Below are 21,130 nucleotides of genomic sequence, written 5' to 3'. Positions count from 1 at the left end.
TTGTTTGTACAAATACATATCTTGTAAAATAAATCATCAAAGTATACATCAATTTGCAAATGTTTCTAAGTTTATATATATTTGTCCAATAATACCGACCCCAAGAGGCAGGATTTTAACAAACTTGAATCTGCACTATCTTGGACGCTGTTTTGTAAATCTCAATTTTTCTGACCCGTTGTTTCTTGAGAAGATTTTGCCCAAATATCGAGTTGGCTAAAAAATTTGCCAAACCGTTGTGGTATATCAAAACGATGAAATCTAAATTTCTTCATAATGGAAAATTGGTATTTTTGTTGATAGAAAAAAATATATCGTCATTTATTCAATTGTTGGGAACTAGATATGAAGATTTTCTTATCATTTTAACAACGAATAAAATTGTTACGTAATACATGTAGACATCATAAAACAATCGTGAGCAATCCAGATTTTATTTTGGAAAGAACAGGACCTGAAGATTTCCATAGATACTAACTCGTTATATAACGAGATAATTAACTCGTCATAACGAGATGATTAACTCGTTATAGCGAAATAAAGTATTATTATTTTTATTATTATATTATTATACTAGCTCGTTATTTAAGGAATTACTTTAATTCTGAGGCATATTATACGAGTATAATCTGGTTTGGTTCAGTTTACGCTTTATAATCCAGGATTAAAGTAATTCCTGATAATTTAATGCAAAAGACAAAGGTACTAACCTTCGATGATCAAAATGTATACGTCAAATGAGCCGGTCAATGATTAATTTAGCAACAACGACGAAGTTGCTGTGAAGTCAGCCATCTGTAATTTTAGCTCTATGGAGCATGGAGTTTGTCATGACAAAAATATTTGTAAGCTATGCATTCAATGCGTAATTCACTGACCTTTGGAGATCGACTTTCAAGTCGCTCATCTCGGACAGGTTGAAAAAATACGAGAAATTGCAATGTTTAGGCCTACTCAAAGTGAGTCCAGATTAGAAGAGGTTCTCAGTACCCCCAGTTTATTGTAAGAGGCGATTAATGGTGCGGTCCTTCTGATTATACTGCAAAACCAGAGGCCCCGTGTCACAGCAGGTGTGGCACGATAAACATCCCTCCCTGCTCAGTGGTTGTAAGCGCTGAACATAGGTCTAAATGCAGCTCTTCATCCACAATGGTGACGTCTCCATGTAAATGAAAAGGTTTTGAGTGGGACATTAAACAATATACAATCAATCATCGGAAAATGTAGGTGTATTGTTGAATCCGATACTTCATTTCATGTCTACAAGAACAAGTATACACGTTAAAAATAACTATTATTCCATAGGAAAGATTAAGATACCACGGAATGACCCTGCTGATATTAGTTATTTATCTTAAGGTTGACTTTATAGGTCAATGACAAATCCTGGAGCAAGTTACATTTTGCGCATCTTTATGGTTGTTTAAAAAAATATCGACACTATCATGCAAATCTAGATACCTTTTTTCTATCGATTTGCAATATAACTTTTAAAGCAATCCTCGTTTTACAAGCGTTGTCGTTTGTTGTGCTCAAGATATATTTTGCATACTATGCAAGTGTTCAATGTTTTTCTTCTTCACAAATTGAGAAAATAAACAACATTGAATACTTCTACACAACATTTTTTGCTCACCTGAGCTGAAAGTCCAAGTGAGCTTTTCTGATCTCCTGTAATCCGTCGGTTTTACATTTTCGACTTCGTCTCCAGAACCACTGGACCAATTTCAACCAACTTTCTTCAACCAACAAACTTGGCCAAAAGCATCCTTAGTTGAAGGGCCTTCAAGTTTGTTCAAATGAAGGGACATGTCTTTTTCAAATGGCAGATAATCACAAAAATGCAAAAATAGGGTGAGGTCATTTAAAAATATTCTTCTCAAGAACTAATGGGCCAGAATAGTTGAAATTTACGTGAGAGCGTTATGACATAATTCAGATTCAAATCTGTCGAAATCATGGCCCCTGGAGGTATGATGGGGTTACAATAGGGGATCAAAGTTTTACATGCGCATATATAGGAAAATCTTTAATCAGCCAAGGTGAGCGATGTGCCCCTTGGGCCTCTTGTTTAGGGTTTGCATTAATGATATGTGTAAATGTATGCAATAACAATTTTGATTAATAATTATAATAATATTCATTAGATCAATTCAAGGCATTTCTGAGGATAAAAGTAAATTATCATACTGTCTAAATGAATATTTGTTATGGTGTAAATATTGATTTCTTATCGAAAGTTGGAAATAAAATATTGAAATCGTCGTTTAAAGAGGGAGCTCACAAAATTTGAAAAAAGGAACTTCTCAAATGCGATGAAACGGTTTTTTTGTTTTTTTTTGTTTTTTGTTTTTTTTTTTTGTTTTAGTTTTAAAAGTATTGAAAAACTCTTTACACCAGTAAATATTTTTCCTGGAAAACTGTCTCTCTTCATATTGAACTTTCATCACAAATTTTCAATGTACGTTATTCTGTATGGTATGGTGTTCTTGAATGAAGGGATTTGTCAAACCTGTCAATGTTTTTTCTTTAAAACTTAAGGTTTTGGGAAAAGTATCGGCTTCATGGGAATATGAAATATGACATGTTATGTAACAGTTTATGAGCTGTGTTATGGAAGTTTATTTTGATTTTATTCAAAGTACATGTTTTTCATCAAAGTACATGTTATTCATCAAGTATTATCAGAGAAAAGTAGATATGGTATCCATCGAAATATTTGCATTGTGCCATTTTGTCAGGATGGATTGAAAAACGATTTTGCTCCGTTTTTTATTTGCACAAGACACGTAACATTGGATTTAACCTTTTAAAGTATTAGCGAAAACAAATAAATGGCAAAATATCCCTAGCTACCGTAGTGAATTTTGATGTTTTGAGATAATTATCATTGTTCATTTCTCTTCTTTTAGTTTGCATTGATGGCTGGTATGGAGAAAACTGCTCTGTACGATGTAATGAGAACTGTGTCAACCAGTCATGTTTTCATATCACTGGCAACTGTACATACGGATGTAAACCGGGATGGAGGACTCCCAACTGCGAACAGAGTAATTTTAGATATGACGTTTCTTACTAATATTCTTTGCATCATATAGCTTTTAAATATCAAACAATTCTTTTCCAGCTTCGGTATTTCAAATGATCAACAAATAAGTACAAACATGATCAATAAACTGCAAACCTATTTTTCAAAAAGCTTTTCTATAATACTGTCAATTTTTAGAATATATGTGCGCTTTATCTAAGTATGACATACAACATCATACATGTATATTGAATGCAGTGTGACGTGTTTCATAACGATTGTTAGATTGCTCATTTTATACTCATTTTGACTACGGATTACTCCGTTTACTTGAATAAGATCTAAGGTCCACGACGGGTGTGATCGGTCAACGGGGTATGCGTACTCATCCTTGGCATCTGATCTCACCTCTGGTGTTTCCATGGGTCTGTGTTTGCTCTGTTCTCAAGGTCGTGCTCTTTCTAGAATTTATGGAATTGATTGCTGTTCGATGTCCAAAATTCACTTTTTCATCTTGCAGGAAAAGCTCGAATGATAAATAAATAATCTTATATAGCTTCCCTCTAATGTTCTTCTAGAATGCTCAGTAGAAACGTACGGCAAAGGTTGTGGAAATCACTGCAGCAGTCATTGCAGAAATATGACATGTAATCCAATCAATGGATCTTGTTTGGAGGGCTGTATTCCCGGTTACTTAGGAAGTTTCTGCAACAAACGTATGTAGTTTATAAAGCATAGTAACACTTATTGTTAATTTCTCATTAATTGCAAATCTGTTCATTGTGAATGTATTTAAGCATGTGACAATGGAAGATATGGACTCAACTGCTCCCAGAATTGTTCTCAGAACTGCGTCGGCTTTTGTGATTCTGTTGACGGATCCTGCACGTGTTCCTCTGGGTGGACGGGGTCCCCTAACTGTAGTGAAAGTAAGTGTCTAACTTATATTTTGCCAACGAATATTCTATTTTTAAAAATGCTCTATCTCTTGAAGAATTATATCTCCCCTCTTTCAAGGAGAGGCATATTGTTATGTCTCCCCTCTTTCAGGGGGAGATATATTGTTTTTGTACTTTTCATCCATCCGTCCGTCTGTCTGTCACAAAATCTTGTGAACACTTCTCCTATATAGCTTATTGGATATACTTGAAACGTCGAACAATGCTTCACTGCCATTTGTAGATGTGCATATTGTCGGGACAGGAGGATCCAATTATTTTTCTAAAAGTTATAGTAGATCTAAGAGAGGTGGATAATGTTAAAATACCTTGTGATCACTTCTCCTCCTATATTGCTCATCCAATTAACTTCAAATTTTATACAATTATCGGAACAGGAGGGTCCATTTGTTATTCTTAAAGTTATGGTGGATATGAGGGGTGGGTGGTAAAATAGTTTATTAACACTTTTCCTATGTGGCTTATTGGAGTTCATAGTGTATATTTTCCTGCTCATGCTTTCTCCTTCATACCAAGCGGTACATGAAAGGTAGGTTTTATTTGGAACACTTCCAATTTAGGGAGCTGGTGAGACATATTTGTTTTTCATAAAAACAATCTCTAGTTAATTATTACGTTTGTACGTCATGGTCGCAAAGTCAGTGTTGAGAGCAACGGCTTCCTGGGTCAAGCCTCAAGATCTTTGGAGTTTGTCTTCACACGTCCTACACTACATTTCAATTGTTTTCCTCAGGTACTAAGAATCACAATGTGTGTATCGATCGAAGTAGAATAGTTCTATTTACAATCATTTCGTCAAGTTACATGTACCACTTGAATTTGTAGACGTAAGATGCTGTGTACAATTACTTCATGCAATCGGTTTTTACCAAATTATCAAGATTGTATTCTTTGAAGTATATAAAAGTTTCATAAGGTAATTAAACCATTCCAAATTATGTCAATCGAATTCAAAATTCTATCTTATAATGTTCATTATTGAATAAATTATAGCAAATGTTGGTATTAACTTCATGACTGTTACATTTAATATGTTATTGAAAGTCAAAGTTTTTTTTGTAGTGTTATAGCTTTAGTGGAACTTTGATTGTATATCAATAGTTATTCTGAATATACCAGGTATACAAAAACATACGATACTATTTTGTAATTGTTCATATGCAAAAGTTTATAGCTTTCACCGCTGAACGTTTGAAAAGGGGAAGTAACTCCTCTTGGAGTTATCTTAATTGATGTTGAGACCCCTAAGTGATGTGCATGGTCAAAATTACCAATCTGCGTGCACTCACTTGCGTTTCTTATTGATTGGATAATACTAAAACGTTTGTAACTATCTTATTTACAAAGCGAATGAGTTGATATTTACAGTATTGGTAGATAATATGTGTAGCGTCATATCTGTGTAATAAAAAATGCAAAATCACACGCGCATGCGCGTGCATCGTTTTTCAAATGTTCATTTTTAAAGGACAATATCATTTTTGTTTTTCATCATATTCTTTTGATGTTAAGATTATAGATGTGTCTTGGTACTCCTTAAAAATTGTTGTGGTTAAAATTACTGCTCAGCACGTGCATGAACGTATGCTGAATTCTGATTGGATGATTTTAAAATCACTATATCTTCCTTATGTTTGATGCAAACGTTATGAAATTCATACTGTGGGTATATTAGACAAATGCCTTTTGAATGATATCAACAAAAGTTTTGAATCATACACGTGTGCCCGTGTATGCACATGCATTGCTTTCTTTCACTTATTGAAACATACCACATGTAATTAAAGGCTAAAATAAACTGATTATTGCTATAGGTTTACAATGACATTACTTTTTAATTGGGGAGGTTTGAGGAATATATGTAACGGTCCCCTTTACAATTAGAACTAGTTTATTTTATTATAAACCTAAATATTTGTCCATTTAAAACTTATACGATTTAGAACCAACATTTAACTGTTAAACCAACTCTCATATTTATTAGATGAAACACAAAGCAGAAATACGAAAAATATAATTATTGATTATTAATTACGACATTTGATGTGTTTTCTTTTAAATTACAACTGTAATAGATATGTTGATAAATGTACGCAATCATACTGTCTTGTTTGAAGTCAACAATCCATACATGTGCATCTGTTAAAAACTACACGTAGAAAATGAAGGTGTATAACAAAACAGTTATAGACTGTGTCCTCAGGCAACGGCTATGTTTTTAACCCTCAAACGATCTGTGGCCGTCAGTTTAGGGTTTCGGGCAACAGATCCGTTCTCTGGTCAATCAGACAGCAGTTGTCACCGGACCCAGTCAATAATTGTATAATGTATATCATAATAGGATTAGGTAGCAGGTAGCGCCTATATCAGCCTTCTCCTGAGGTACAGAGTCACTACATGACATACATGTGCTTATTATAGATACAAACTTAGTCGCACTAATCAAATTAAATAATAGATATCATGAAAATACCTATTTATAATATGTAACGGGATGATTTCAGCTTCTCCATCGTCAACTTCCCACATTTATGCAGCAATATTCCATTATCACCTGCATATGGTGTTTATATATGCAAGGTGAAGATAACGAACAGTGATCAATCTCATAACTCCTACAAGCAATACAAAATAGATAGTTGGGCAAACACGGACCCCTGGATATACCAGAGGTGGGATATTGTGCCTAGGAAGAGTAAGCATCCCCTGTCGACCGGTCACACCCGCCGTGAGCCCTATATCTTGATCAGGTAAACTGAGTTATCCGTAATCAAAATCACTGCGCTAAGAACGGTTCTCAATCGAATTCAAAATCATATCCTGTAATGTGCATTATTGAATAAATTATAGTAGTAGTTAGCATTAACTTAATAATTGTTAGATTTAATTTGTCATTAAAAGTACAAAAATATATAAGATTCGATGTAAGTACATCAGACGAAATATCCTCATATTCGAGTCAAATTCGTTTCTGTGTTATATCTTTTGTGGAACTTGGATTGTAAATCACTAGTTATGCTAAATATACCAGGTATATACAAAAACGTATGATACTATTCTGTAATTGTCCATATGCAAAAAGCTATAGTTTTTCACCGCTGAACGTTTGAAAAGGGGAAGTAACTCCGTTTGGATTTATCTTACGTTGTCCTGCATTAATATACCTAATGTTAAGCCCGGGTTCCGTTTTCGGTACCAGCGTCCCGTCAAACCATAGACATTTTCATAGATAGTGCCTGTTTCTTCGCCAAGCGTCTTAACACTCCCTGCTGCGCTCTTGAGCACCATGCATAACTCAAAATGTTGACACTTCATCTAAAGTTGGATACGTCTCGACAGGAGTGACAAATCAATGAATCGGACATTAAACGAGTATTTGGACCCGTCCAGGTTAAGGATGAAATTCAAATAACTCCACCATGCCAGATTATAGTAATTGGTCAATAGTTCAACACCTATCAAAGGAATGTATTCTATATCAAACAGTATAATTTTCGATGTGTTTTTTTTTTTTTTTGTAAGGCCGTAAACGTCGAAAATAGGTCTAAATTTGAACCCTTCACCGGTATTGTTGGCGACTCCATATGAGTGAAAATTCTCGAAAGGGACGTTAAAACAAGATACAATCAATCCATAGTCAAAGTCAGAGTCTGAATAACGGCCTAAGAATTGATACGAAACACGTTAGACAGGATTAAACTCCATGACAGACTGTATTAGCAAACTAGATCGTCATAGCTACCATACCATTTGCGAAATGTTGACTTTAAACAAGACTGTTGAAACACCTAGAACATAAACTTGTTTGTCATTAGCCTGCCTCGTGTTAAAACTGTCCATAAGCAGAACAAGCTCACGTGTACCAAATCAGTTGAAAGACATAAACAACATATGCAGGTGATAATGAAGTATTGCTACATAAATATTGGAAGATGACGATAGAAAAGATGAAATCATCCCGTTTGTCATTAAGATGAGTTGTTGGTTTGCCATTTACATCTATATTCAATGAAATATTCAAGTACGAAGCAAATATGGAAGATTCTCTGTGGTATCTTTTATTTCGAGTTAACTGCATATTGAATCGACATATGAAAGAAAATGGTGCTTTTTCAAAGTTTTCTCTTGTCCTACAGATAGGAAATCAAACCAAAAACGTTCTATGTTAATTCTTCTCCGTTATCATATGTTTGAGAGAATATTTTCATTATCAGAATCTTCGCGGTCAGGAGGTTCTGCAGCACAGTCCGATACGACAGATTCTGGCGCAGTAACAGGAGCCGTGGGAGGGACAGTGGGAGCCGTAGGTTTTATTGTTGTACTCATCACAGGGATACTGTTTATACGGTACATTTTATTGTTAATCTATTGACAAATGAATCACATAATGTATTTTTAACCATTTTCCTTTCTGAAATTTATACAGAAGAATGAATCAATTTTAAGGGATATGTTAAAATAAACTTGTTAAGACATCAACAATGAAATATAGACAAACCTTCCTCTCAAAACTAAAACTTCTTTTTGTATTTATGTAGATGGAGAAGAAAGAAGGAGAGAAAGCATGAAGATACGGAGACGATAACGTTTTCTTCTGTCCCAGAAACGTTAACAATAGGTAATTCTACTGCTGTAAAAGATACCTTATTGTTAATAATATCAAGTACGGCATATCATATCAGCAATATTCATTATTAAGGTAACTATGTTAGAAATCTTTGTTTTAATCACTGATATGGTGGGGGTGAGTACAGGCAAAAGTAAATATTATAGTGTTGCTAATTTTTCCTGTTGGCTTACAGTAGCATTACCTGTCGTAATTCAATTTGATACAACATGTATAATGTTTTACAGGTGATAAAAGACATGAAGATATGGAAATGAGGGGACTTGGGAAACCTGGCTTAGAATTAAAAACTAACGGGGAAATGCTAACTACGAATACTAAAATAGACATATCTGTCGCAGATTTTGATACAGCAATATTCATCTTGTCTGAAAATCAGAATGCCAAGTTCAAAGAAGAATATATGGTATGCGTCTTTTGATTAATAAAATTATGTAACAGATAAATCGTACATAGGGATAGTTCAATTGAAATTAAGTGGATATTGTGCATGATTGTCTGTAATTTCTTGATATATGGAAATGATTTAGCAAAACGTTTTAGTATTATTTCTTTGGGGGCTTTAAGCAAGTGGGGGTTTTGTTTGTTTGTTTTGAAAATATAACCCATGTCTTAGTTTGTTCATTGTACAGGTAAGTGTGGAATCAAGTAATTCAAGATATCTCTATTTTGTATTGCTTGTAGGAAATATGAGATTGATCACTGTTCGTTATCTTCACCTTGCATATACAATTTTATCGTTTCATTCACTGGTGTTTGTAGACAATTCCTAGAGGAGAACTACACCCATGTAATGAAGGAAAGAAAAAGGAAAATGTTGCCAAAAATCGATACACCACGATTTTCCCGTGTAAGTGTCGCAATGTGACGTTCTTTGAACTAGTAATAAGTATTGTGATAAATATCAACAGTGTACATTTTGTTTTGAGTAGATGACCATTCACGTGTTGTTCTGGAAACATCGGCAAAAGAGTCAGACTACATTAACGCGAATTATATTGAGGTCAGTGATTTGAATCGATTTTTATAGTGGTTAATGTTAATGAAGTACACAAATAAAACTCTGTATCGCCAAAGAAATAAAATCTACATATATAATGCAAGTGAGTAGCCATCATTTAGTTTTTATACAAGAAATGCAGATTGAAATTGTTGAAAAATCAATGAGTAATTTTATTCGTAATATTAATCTTCAATTTCGTCATGGTCACAGGATGTGCAAGGAAAGAAATCGTATATTGCAGCGCAAGGTAAATATACAATGTATCTCTTCATATATTGATTTTCAAGTGTGCATTATTATCCCAACACATTTTGTGAATTTGTAAAATTGAAAAAGAAGACCGGACATGTCATTTTCTTTTTATGATTTGTTAACTCTGAATCCTGGGTTTGTTTTAATATGGCTGTTTTTATTTATCAGGACCAAAATCAAAGACAACTGTTGATTTCTGGAAAATGGTGTGGCAAGAAGACATTAGTGTAATTGTTTGTCTAACGAATCTCAAAGAGGGGAATAAGGTTAGAAAGAGACACTTGGTATCATACTACATTATAGATTCAAAATCAATCATTAATAACATGCATATTAGGGATACATTTTGTACATATGCAATAAGGTGATAATAAACTGATCACATGGCTCTACATGTATGTAACGTGATCTTACTCGCAGTAAAGTTGTATTATGATAATAACCTTACTTGGACCCTATCTTTATCAGAACAAATGTGCCCAATACTGGCCAAATTCCAGTGACAAGATAACGAAAGGCAACATCAGCATACGAAACCAGAAAGAAAACGTATACGCGGACTACGTCATCAGACACTTTCGCTTGCAAAACAGCACCGTGAGTCTCGCAAGTTTACGTCATTAAATATTCTACGTTAGCTGAGAAAAATGGTCATGCTATGGCCAAAATTATATTAAAGTATGTGAAGCAGAATTATCTGTAATATAAGATTAAAATTGTCAAGCAGAAAATGTGCACCTATATCATTGACGAAAAGTGGATTATGAAGACAAATAGATGAAAGGTTATGTGCTTATAATAAAATGATAAACCATACTTTAATTTACACTATCTATCTATGTATATTGAGTCTGAACATGACAGGAATCAAATTGAGGATATCCTGATATCTAGTGAATTGCACCGCATACCAGAATGTACATAGTATGCTTTATATCTAATGTATAATTCACAGTTTGTTGCCTAATTTTGTGTCTGGATAGTTCAAAAGTTTGGATTGTACAACACACGATGAAGATAAATTGCACTACATTGCTAAAGTTAATTTGGTAAAGCTTAGATTGTTCCCATTTCCACCTTTCCCACTCTAATTGTAACATTATAAAGTAACAATTAATATGTTCTACCTTTATCGCAAATGCATACATAAAAACGTTACTAACTTCCAAACAAAAATGTTTTATGTAGAGCGTTTTGTATTTACGTGCTTCAGTTGTAATGTTGGAAATTTAGAAGATGCATGGAATATAACTTTCATCCTTGAAAACATATTAACATCATGCCTACCCGTCATATTTGTAGTGCAATATAATGAGATTAACTCATGATAAAATATGCAGGCCATTATGTGATGAATTAAGATTCGAAGAATATGATGCAGGTGCCAGAATCCAGAATTTAAATGTCGTATTCTGATTATGAAACATCAGTATACAATTTGTTCAATTTATATGAATTATAATATTTTGGTACGTATCTTTTCGTCACTTTCTCTGCAACAGATATATTCAATATTTCCAACTCTCCATATAGGTGATCATTAACTGTTTAATTTCAGGATAAAGTTGAGCGTGACGTGTGTATGTTTCACTACACACAGTGGCCAGACCACGGTGTCCCAGAACCGCTGGCTCTCGTGGTATTCCATCGACACGTTCTGAAAACTTCTGTCGAACATCCAGGGAAGTACACTCTTGTCCACTGCAGGCGCGTATTACTATTTATTCTTTCATATTTTTCAATAACAACATAGTATAATTCATCCACTAAATATTTTCACACTGTCGAAGTCATAACAGTGATATTTTCAGTGTGAAAATAGCATTACTTCATGACACCAATGAGAAACTGTTGGGAATGTACAAGCTAAGACACACAATATATTCAAAATTCTGAAATTGGATTCTAACGATTTCGCACACCAGACAGGATTTAGTGAACTTTGCTTACCTTCAATATAATTTACCATGCTGATAATGTCACTGTTGTTGAAGAGTTTCCCCCCAAAATAATCTCATTTATCAAATAATATTACTATACATGACTAATTGAGATCCATGTAAAACTTATATGGTACCAATTATGATGCACCAGATGCGCATTTCGACAAATCATGTCTCTTCAGTGATGCTCAACCGAAATGTCTAATATACTAGAATATTAACCATTGATAATATCAACTACCTCTATTTTAACTGTTGATTATATTAATGAATTTCATTTTAACCGTTGATTATATTGATGATTTCTATTTTAACCGTTGATTATATTGAAGACTTCTAATGACTTCTGTTTAACAATACAGCGCTGGGATTGGTAGGACAGGGACGTACATAGCATTGGACGCGCTTAATAAGGGAGGGGAGATAACCGGGAAAGTTAATATCCGGCAGTATGTAGAAACCATGAGAAACAACCGTGCTAACATGATCCAGGGCGACGTAAGTTTTTGTTTTTACTCTCTTTGATTCCTAGTGGATAGTTTTACAGGGTATCTTGATCAGGTAAACGGAGTTATCCGTAGTAAACATCAGTGTGCTAAGAACGGTCTAACATTTGATATGAAACACGACAAACAGCATTTGGCCCAATGATAGGTTATATATAATAAATTTCAATTGAAATGGTAATTGTTACGTATGTGTTCTCGTTTATCGGTGTCCAGGTGTTTTCAAACAATTCTCATTCAGACGGAACTTCGAAATCAAAGTCCTAGATCTGGTTAGTAGCATTCAATTCTCTGTAAAGAATTGTTGGTAGATGTGCTATATCATGCCTGCATTCCTTGATATGCTACATATCATATTCCCATGGGCACGAATTGTGCTCCTTTGTTAGGTGACATGTTTCTATATTCATATGAAGCAGAATTTATTCAAAAACTTCTAAGCGAAAAGAAATAATATCTTGCTGTGGCCTTCAATTCGACATTTAGATATATCGACGACGTTTTGTCTATTAACGATAATAACTTTCATTCATATGTCGATTCGATATATACCTGTGAACTCGAAATGAAAAACACCACAGAGTCGTCCACTTCTGCCTCATACTTAGATATTTTATTGAAAGTAGACATTAACGGCAAACTGACAACTCAACTGTATGACAAACGGGATGATTTCAGCTTCTTCATCGTCAACTTCCCATATTTATGTAGCAATATTCCATTATCACCAGCATATCGGGTTTATATTTCTCAATTGATTCGGTATGCAAGAGCTTGTTCTGCGTATAGTCAATTTTTAAACTGAGGCAAGCTACTGACAAACAAGTTGATGGCACAGGGGTTTCAACAGTCTCGATTGAAGTAAACATTTCGCAAATTCTATGGTCGTTATAACGATCTAGTTCATCAATGGAACCTGTCATTGCGTCAGGTGCTTTCTGACGCGTTTCATACAGATAGTTAGATCGTTCTTGACACACTGATTTTGACTACGAATGTCTCCGTTTGCCTGATCGGTATATGGGGCTCATCACGGGTGTGATCGTTCAACAGGGGATGCTTTCTCTTCCTGGGCGCCTGGTCCCACTTCTGGTGTGTCTGGGGTCCGTGTTTGCCCAACTATCTATTTTGTGTTGCTTGTGGGAGTTATGGGATTGATCGCTGTTCGTTGTCTTCACCTTTCATATAGATATGTGTATTGGGTTAGTTTAGAAGGTTGGATCATTACAAATAATATAAAGAGAGAAAATCAGCTTTTTTAAATACCCGTTTATAATACAATTCATATTTAAGGATCAATACAGAGTTGTTTACTTGACATTACTTGAATCATTCCGAGGAAAAGGAAGGTCTGTATCAACCAGGACATTTCTACGAGAATTCCAGGATCATTCCTGTTATATCAATCTCGGAGATGTAGCCAATAAATCGCCACTTTCTGCTGAATTTCAGGTGATTCTATATATGAATCTCTAATAAAATATCGGGATATCTTAGCCTGAATGATTTGAAGAGTTTGTCGGATATTCTAGAACGATATTTGTGATTTTGTACAGGAACATGTGACATGAGAATGATCTTCAGTTCTTGTTTCTAGGACCTGTTGTCCGGAAGACGAGAAAACACACAAGAAGACTACAAAACAGGGCGGCAAAACGTATCAGCCAATTACACACCCAGTGTTCTGCCTGGTAAACCAGTTTGTATAATACATGAATACCTTTGTGCTACAAAACGCAGTTCAGCCATCTTCCAATAGTGATAGAATATTACCGATTAATGATTAATCCCCATCACAGTTGAATATTTACATTTCACTAATGATACCACACTTTTAAAGGGACTGACTCACGATTTTACCCAAAATTTTGTTTTTCACTTTTAATGATCAAAATCTACTGTCTAATATGTTTGAAAGATTTTACATGAAAATTAAGGTTATACATCATCACAGAAGCTCATTTTATAGAGCTTATTATTTGTTTTGTAAACAAAGATTGCGGTATGCTATTGTTTACGAAATTTTCAAAAGAAATGGATATCGATCTAAGTATTATTATATCTTTCACATTTCAAGCATTTTTGGGGTGAAATGTGTCATCTAAAAGTTAAAATTTGTTACTATGCAAAATTAAGATGCATTATATAGCAAAATCAATATTTCACTTGTTTGTTTGTTTACATAAAAAGACTTGAGTCTTTGTTTACATAACACATATTTAAGGCTAAAATATTACTTTTATTCTTGTATTCAGAAGGTCAAACTTTTGGCTGTCAACATTAAATGAGCTATATTTCTAATGTTTAACATCAAAAATGAAAAATATTTTTATCAAAAACCGTGAACCAGTCCCTTTAATAAAGAGAGTTTACAATGTGCTTTCACTTTAACATAGTAACATATACATGTAAATACATTCTTACTGATGTCTGCCGACAAGAGATCTCCAGGTGGCTCGATCCTAGGCCTCCTGCATTTCATTTTGATATAATTGCACATTAGCTCTCCACCCTTTAAGTTTGACTCAATCAACTGTCATTATATGCAAGGTGAAGATAACGAACAGTGCTCAATCTCATAACTCCTACGAGCAATACAAAATAGATAGTTGGGCAAACACGGACCCCTGGACAAACCAGAGGTGGGATATATATATATATATAGGGTACCCAGAGACATAAAACCCGTCTGACTGATGAATTGTATAGATTTTTTCTTGAAACCATTTCAGTTGAAAGTTACATGTGTCCATTGTCAAACACTAAAGGGAAGAACACCTACTACAACGCAGTTTCTTTACAGGTTTGTCTGCTGTGTAATATATACATTTGTCAATAGAACATGAGGACGATATGTTTATCAGACCGCCATTTTTTCTAGCAAGGGGTTTCTCATATACTTCTGTCCTCACAAAGTAGAGTAAACCCATTCGCTGGTGAAAATGGTCAGACCTAAAAACAATCAAAAGTACAAAATCTACTCCTAGGAGCTGAACTTTTTCAAAGATTCCATTATAAATATTAATTTCTGTATAGATCAAAACAATTCTGTCATTGTTTTTCTTTATTTTACAGACATTATCAATTGATAACGTTCATATGCTTAATGTTTTTATGGATCTCCTTACGGGAACAGTTTATGATTTTTATGTATGATTAATGACTTTTATTGTTATATATATAGGTATACAGCATTTCAATATGAAAACTACAAGATTATTTTAAATAACCATAAGTTACTACTACAAACGTATAAATCATTTACATTGAATGCAACTATTAGATACAACAATACGTACAGTGTACGTGATGGATACGATCTGCATGCTGTCTTTCATTTCATTTTCATTTTCAGTCTTTCACAAGAAATGACCATTTCATCAGTGCTCAATATCCTCTCCCAGATTACACAGAGGACTTCCTGAGACTTGTGAAGGCTTATTATGCACCTACAATTGTATCCCTGAGCCCGTTGGCAGAAATCGAATCGGTATGGTCGAGAAAAAACCTGCAATTTGTATAATGAGCAGTCTTGTATCTTTTCATTTATCAATCATTTGTCAGGTTACTGCGCATGATTCTGATGTCAAAATGACGTCAGGTGTAATATTTGTAGTTATACGATGTTGGGCATAAGCATCAAAATTTAATATTGAGAGATTAAAATTAATGTGCACTTTTAAATCATGGAACATTTATATAATTATTTGATTTTAATCTTCATGACAAATGGGATGACTTCAGCTTCTTCATCGTGAACTTCCCATATTTATGTATCAATATCCCTTTATCACCTGCATATGATGTTTGTCTCGCAACTGATTCAAGATACGAGAACGTATTCTGCCTATGAACAATTTTTAAATCGAGACAATCTACTGACAGATATGTTGCTGTTAGTGAGTTTCAACTGTCTCGTTTAAAAGCAACATTTTGTAAATTCTAAGGTCATTATAATGATCTAATTTGCAAATATTGCACAACCCGTCATTAGGTGGAAAGTTGTCTAGAGTCGTTCTTTACATACTGATTTTGACTACGGATTACTCCCGTTTACCTGATCAAAATGGCGGATGTGACTGGTCAAAAGGAAATGCTTCCTTGGCATCCGATATCACCTCTGACCAGTGTGTCCAGGTGAACGTGTTTGTCCTCTTCTTAAATGTTGTATTCTTTATAGGATTTATTGCATTGGTCACTCTTCGTTATTTTCACTTTTTCATTAGTCTATTTGCTGAATTCAAACAAGAAAGAAATTGGCCTTGTAAATTGTACCTAAGATGTTTCAATAGCAACATCATTGAACATAAATATTAATTATGTAGAAAAAGTTAATGTCTATCACAAAGTTGTACAGTGATGTCGTAGGTGAGGGCATTTTGTGTAGAGTGACCTCAATCGCTAAATTGGAGTAAAAAAAGGAAAGTGGTATCATTGTATGCATACCAATTTAAACTGTTGAAACATCTACGACATGTGATTTATTTAACTTTCATTGATATGATGACAATGCTCATATAGCAGTCTACTGATAGGTATGATATAGAAAGGCTTGGTGGAGTTCGTAGTATCGAGTGAGTACATTTTCTAGGTCTACAAACTATCCTGTCTATGTAGTTTGAATGAGCGAGTACATTTTCTAGGTCTACAAACTATCCTGTCTATGTAGTTTGAATGAGCGAGAACATTTTCTAGGTCTACAAACTATCCTTTATATGTAGTTTGAATGGGTTTCTCAGAATTGCAACAGAGATAATCATAGTTTTCAAAGAAATTTTTGAAATTTTACTTTCTATGTGTTTTATCCATTTGTATTGATTTCGGTTGTAAACATCACAGTAAACATTCAAAACTGTCCCGGATTTCATTTTAGCGTAACGTTCGGTAACATAAATATTGAGTGTAACTTTGTAAATGTACAAGTAATAAAGAGGGTGTTACACCGAAGCGGGAATTTTCCCTAATCGGAGCTCTGTGCAAGCACTCGTGACGTAGAACTGACCTTCATTCATATTTATACTCATTGCGTATTGGCCATGTAAATGCCTGAAGGTTCCCCAGTACTAGGGACAAACCTAATACATTTTATGTATCAATACATTATACATGAAGTCTAAAGATAATTTTTGAAATCATGAGAATTAGAGTGTCTTGTTTTTTTCTGAGTATCTGATACAATGTATACGGTGACATGCTACGAGTGTATCAAATGTTTAATATTATATACAACTACAGTCCAAAAGCTCTTATACTCGTATGTATTATTTTGTACAACCAACAAATGGCAACTATATATGACTCTGACCATAAAACAAAATATGGGAAGTTTAATACGCATTAATAGAGTTCAACATTATTCGAAGTACATGCACCTGTAAAACTTGATTCAATATAGCAATTTCCAACTGGAATACATATAAACTAAAACTGTTTAACGGTTATTTACCTTGTATGGCCTTAAAGTTTTTCTTCCAAAGCTTTGCATAGTTCACAACGGGTTTTCGTAAAAGGCACCATGCCTTTGTCAACAACTTTCATTCGGAAAAACATACAACTTCTCGTTAGCAGTCTTAACTAATAAAACACAGGTATTGCATGCTGTATTCGGCATGTTTCTTGAGAGTCCTATTCACAAACTAAACAGTGTCCAGGTTGGTGCTTATTTCAAACTCGGCACATGGTAATAAACAGAGATTTGGCATGAAACATTTATAAAAACTAGAAGCGAGTTTCAATTGAGAAAAAAAATCTAGATGGAAAACGTAATATGAAAAAAAAATGTGTTCGTGAGGGTGACGAACCCGGTCGTTTTAAAAATAGAAAACATCTTTTCAAATAAGAGTCGACAACTTTACCATTGGACCACGCAGTAGACCATATATTACTAAGGAAAATTAACGTACATGTGAAGTTGAAAATAATACCAGTGAGGTCGTTTCGATTTTTATTTAATTTACAAAAAAAATGGCCTCGTGAAACAAAATTTCAAAGGGACAGTTTTTAGAGGAAAACTCGAAGAACATGTTCATGCTAAATTTATTTTGTTTCACGGAGGCAGTTTTTCGGAAATTTGGGGATACCCCTCCATTTTAACGCTAACAATCATATATATCGCTTATTGTTTGATTTAAACTCGAAATATTTTGGCTAATTTTGTCAAAACATGTCATTTAAACTTATTTTCGAAAATTATTGAATCAAGACATACGTTCCAATTGGTTTTATCATATATTTGAATAACTTAATTTTTTCGAACTTTCATGCAACACATTTAGGGAAATTAACATGAGACATGCAACACCTTCTTTATGCTGTTTCATTTTACTCTATTTCTGAATTAAAATCCACGATCTTTCAACTCGACATAAACACATGTAATTACAAAATGCAAGCAGTCTAGACGAAAATACCCTACGCTCCTTGTGCAACCTCAGAAACAAACCAGTCATTGCAGTTACATACATGCTTAAAGATGGTTTACGATGAGCATGAGCTTCAAATTTTGTATTGTATAATCCTTTCGTTATTGTAGCCATGCTTATAGTTTGTTTTCTTTTCCAGTCTTCACTTTGGCTTCCTGCTAAAAATGAAAGCAAAACGGTTGGAGCATTCACGACTAAAATGACAGATTGTACACAAACCACCACCGTCACCAAGACTAGCATTACTCTGCACCAACAGGTGTCCATTTACAAAGTTTTCTGATGATTTTGTCTTTTTACATTTCATGAAGTACTGTTTGATATCTAAAATCCAAGATTCGTTTCGTTTCAAATACGTGATTGCAGGGAGCTAGTGGCATGCGCGTTTGCGTACTGGAATGTAGAAGATGGAAAGGAGAAAGCGACTCCTCAAACCGGAGAGTTTTACTTGATCTCATCAACGAAGCAAGGGTGGAGAAAATGACCCACCCCGAGGGAAGGATTCTGGTTCTGTCGAGGTTTGATTTCGTTATTTTTTGCAAACATATGTAATATCTTAAGAATTATTTGAAGATTCAGACATGGGGATTAAAGAAAGACTAATTTGGTCAAGGGTTAAGCCAGCTACTCTTTTGTTCTAGAAATAACACAAATTTACCCAGTATAACACTTGTGAAAATTATACATCGCTTCTAATAAAAAATATCTTCCAGAAAAAAAGAGTAATTTTGTCGCAGAGCAAATGAATTCAATTAATAAATTCTATTATCATCAGAGTAATGTGATAAAATTGTACATTACTTAGTGATGGGGCCAAGCGATGTGGACAATTCTTGGTTGTATTCAATGCTCTGGAACAACTTACCATGGACACAGAGGTGGACATATTTACAATCACAAGACAACTCCAAATCCGACGGCCAGAGTTCATATCTTCTTTGGTATGATTGAAATACTTTCATTTTCCACTCAATTTGTAAATATGATTTCTTTTCCTTTGCACATCAAATGTACAGAGAACTCCGTGCTTTTCTAATTTCAGGAAGAATATCAGTTTTGTTACGAGTCCATTGCTGATCATCTCCAAAATGACACAGTTTACGCGAATTGCTGAGGACCAAAGAGACTGTGACATTAAACGCAATGAATTACACCAACCACCCTCCCTCCTATATAATAACAATGGAAACACATTGAAGAATTTTTTTCAGTCACTGGAGACCAGTATTATATATGTACTGGAATTATTAACTCACCCACACTTCACTTATTGTATTTGCTTGTTTCTTATTAACTAGTCTTCCGCTTCTTGTTCTTCTGCCTTAAAATATCCGCAGCCGTTGTCCGTAACCAGTAGATGAAAGTATTAGAAATTCAAGGATGTGATAAGCAATATATCTTGTTGTGTAGAAATGTTTTTGTTTTCAGATTAAATGGTGTTCAGTTATATTTTGGGGGTGGGTCCAACATAGAACTATGTGTGGAAAAATTAGTTCCAAAATTCAACAGATATAACGGTTTTTTTTTTCAGTTTTAACAACATTTATTCAGGTATATAGTCAGGCTTTTACACAACCCTTACAACCCAATCTGACCAGGGGGTACAGGGTTTTAAGAATTCCAACTCTTTCGCTCACACATTCACACGGACATACATTCATACTAAACGAAGGCTAGAAGTACAGAAAGTAGAAAATATTGAAATGTACTCTGGCTGAGTTCATAAATATCATACTATAATAATTAACAATCAGATATATGATGTACTACCAAGGTTGTTATTTTAAAAAATACTACTTTAAACACACTATTGATTGAATATACATTTACCTCACCTCTTACGAAGAAAAAGAAAAAATATAACAAATGTATATAATACTAAAAAAGAAGCATTCTAGGATATTTTTGTTTTAACATAGTTTACGTTATACTATCTATCGGGGTAATGAGTGAAATCTATGCTACTGTTTGTTACACCTCTTGGTCCCTTGGATACGGAGTCATCCGTAGTCAAAATCAGTGTGCCAAGATAGGCCTAACAATCAGTATGATACGCAAAAGCTTCTTCTGCGTATGATCAGTTTTTAGATAGAGACAAGCTACCGACGATAAGTTGATGGTGTAGGGGTTTCAACAGTCTCGTTTAAAGTCAGTATTTTGCTAATTCTACGGTCGTTATAACGATCTAGTTTACCAACCTATCATTGGATCAAATGCTGTCTGCTGTCTGCCCTGTTTCATACCGATTGTTAGGCCGTTCTTGTCACGCTGATTTTGACTAATGATACCTCCGTTCACCTGATCAAGATATAGGGCTACCGGTGGTTGTGACCGGTCGGCAGGGGATTCTTACTCCTCCTAGGCACCTAATCCCACCTCTGCCCAACTCT

At 34.4% G+C, this 21,130-nt stretch overlaps 2 protein-coding genes across 2 annotated transcripts; both read left to right on the top strand.

Annotated features, from left to right (window-relative positions):
* The first annotated feature begins 1,958 nt into the window (after positions 1-1,958).
* LOC125682901 (multiple epidermal growth factor-like domains protein 10) lies at positions 1,959-9,644 on the top strand. The gene is made up of 9 exons (XM_056161476.1): positions 1,959-1,971; positions 2,913-3,050; positions 3,607-3,744; positions 3,826-3,957; positions 8,202-8,334; positions 8,526-8,605; positions 8,842-9,020; positions 9,377-9,464; positions 9,547-9,644. The coding sequence occupies exons 1-9, from the start codon at positions 1,959-1,961 to the stop codon at positions 9,642-9,644; spliced, it is 999 nt and encodes a 332-aa protein (XP_056017451.1).
* Positions 9,645-10,057: 413 nt separating this feature from the next.
* On the top strand, positions 10,058-20,853 carry LOC130054337 (receptor-type tyrosine-protein phosphatase epsilon-like). Its single transcript, XM_056163870.1, has 12 exons — positions 10,058-10,135; positions 10,338-10,466; positions 11,428-11,576; positions 12,175-12,310; positions 13,612-13,770; positions 13,916-14,009; positions 15,051-15,121; positions 15,674-15,808; positions 18,880-18,999; positions 19,107-19,258; positions 19,546-19,681; positions 19,783-20,853. Exons 1-12 carry the CDS (start codon positions 10,073-10,075, stop codon positions 19,852-19,854), a joined length of 1,416 nt encoding a protein of 471 aa, XP_056019845.1. The 5' UTR covers positions 10,058-10,072; the 3' UTR covers positions 19,855-20,853.
* The last annotated feature ends 277 nt before the right edge of the window (positions 20,854-21,130 follow it).

This window comes from Ostrea edulis, chromosome 4 (assembly GCF_947568905.1).
Source record: "Ostrea edulis chromosome 4, xbOstEdul1.1, whole genome shotgun sequence".
Taxonomy (NCBI): Eukaryota; Metazoa; Mollusca; class Bivalvia; order Ostreida; family Ostreidae; genus Ostrea; species Ostrea edulis.
The sequence above is the reverse complement of the archived record's forward strand: the minus strand, read 5'-3'. Positions and strand labels throughout refer to the sequence as shown.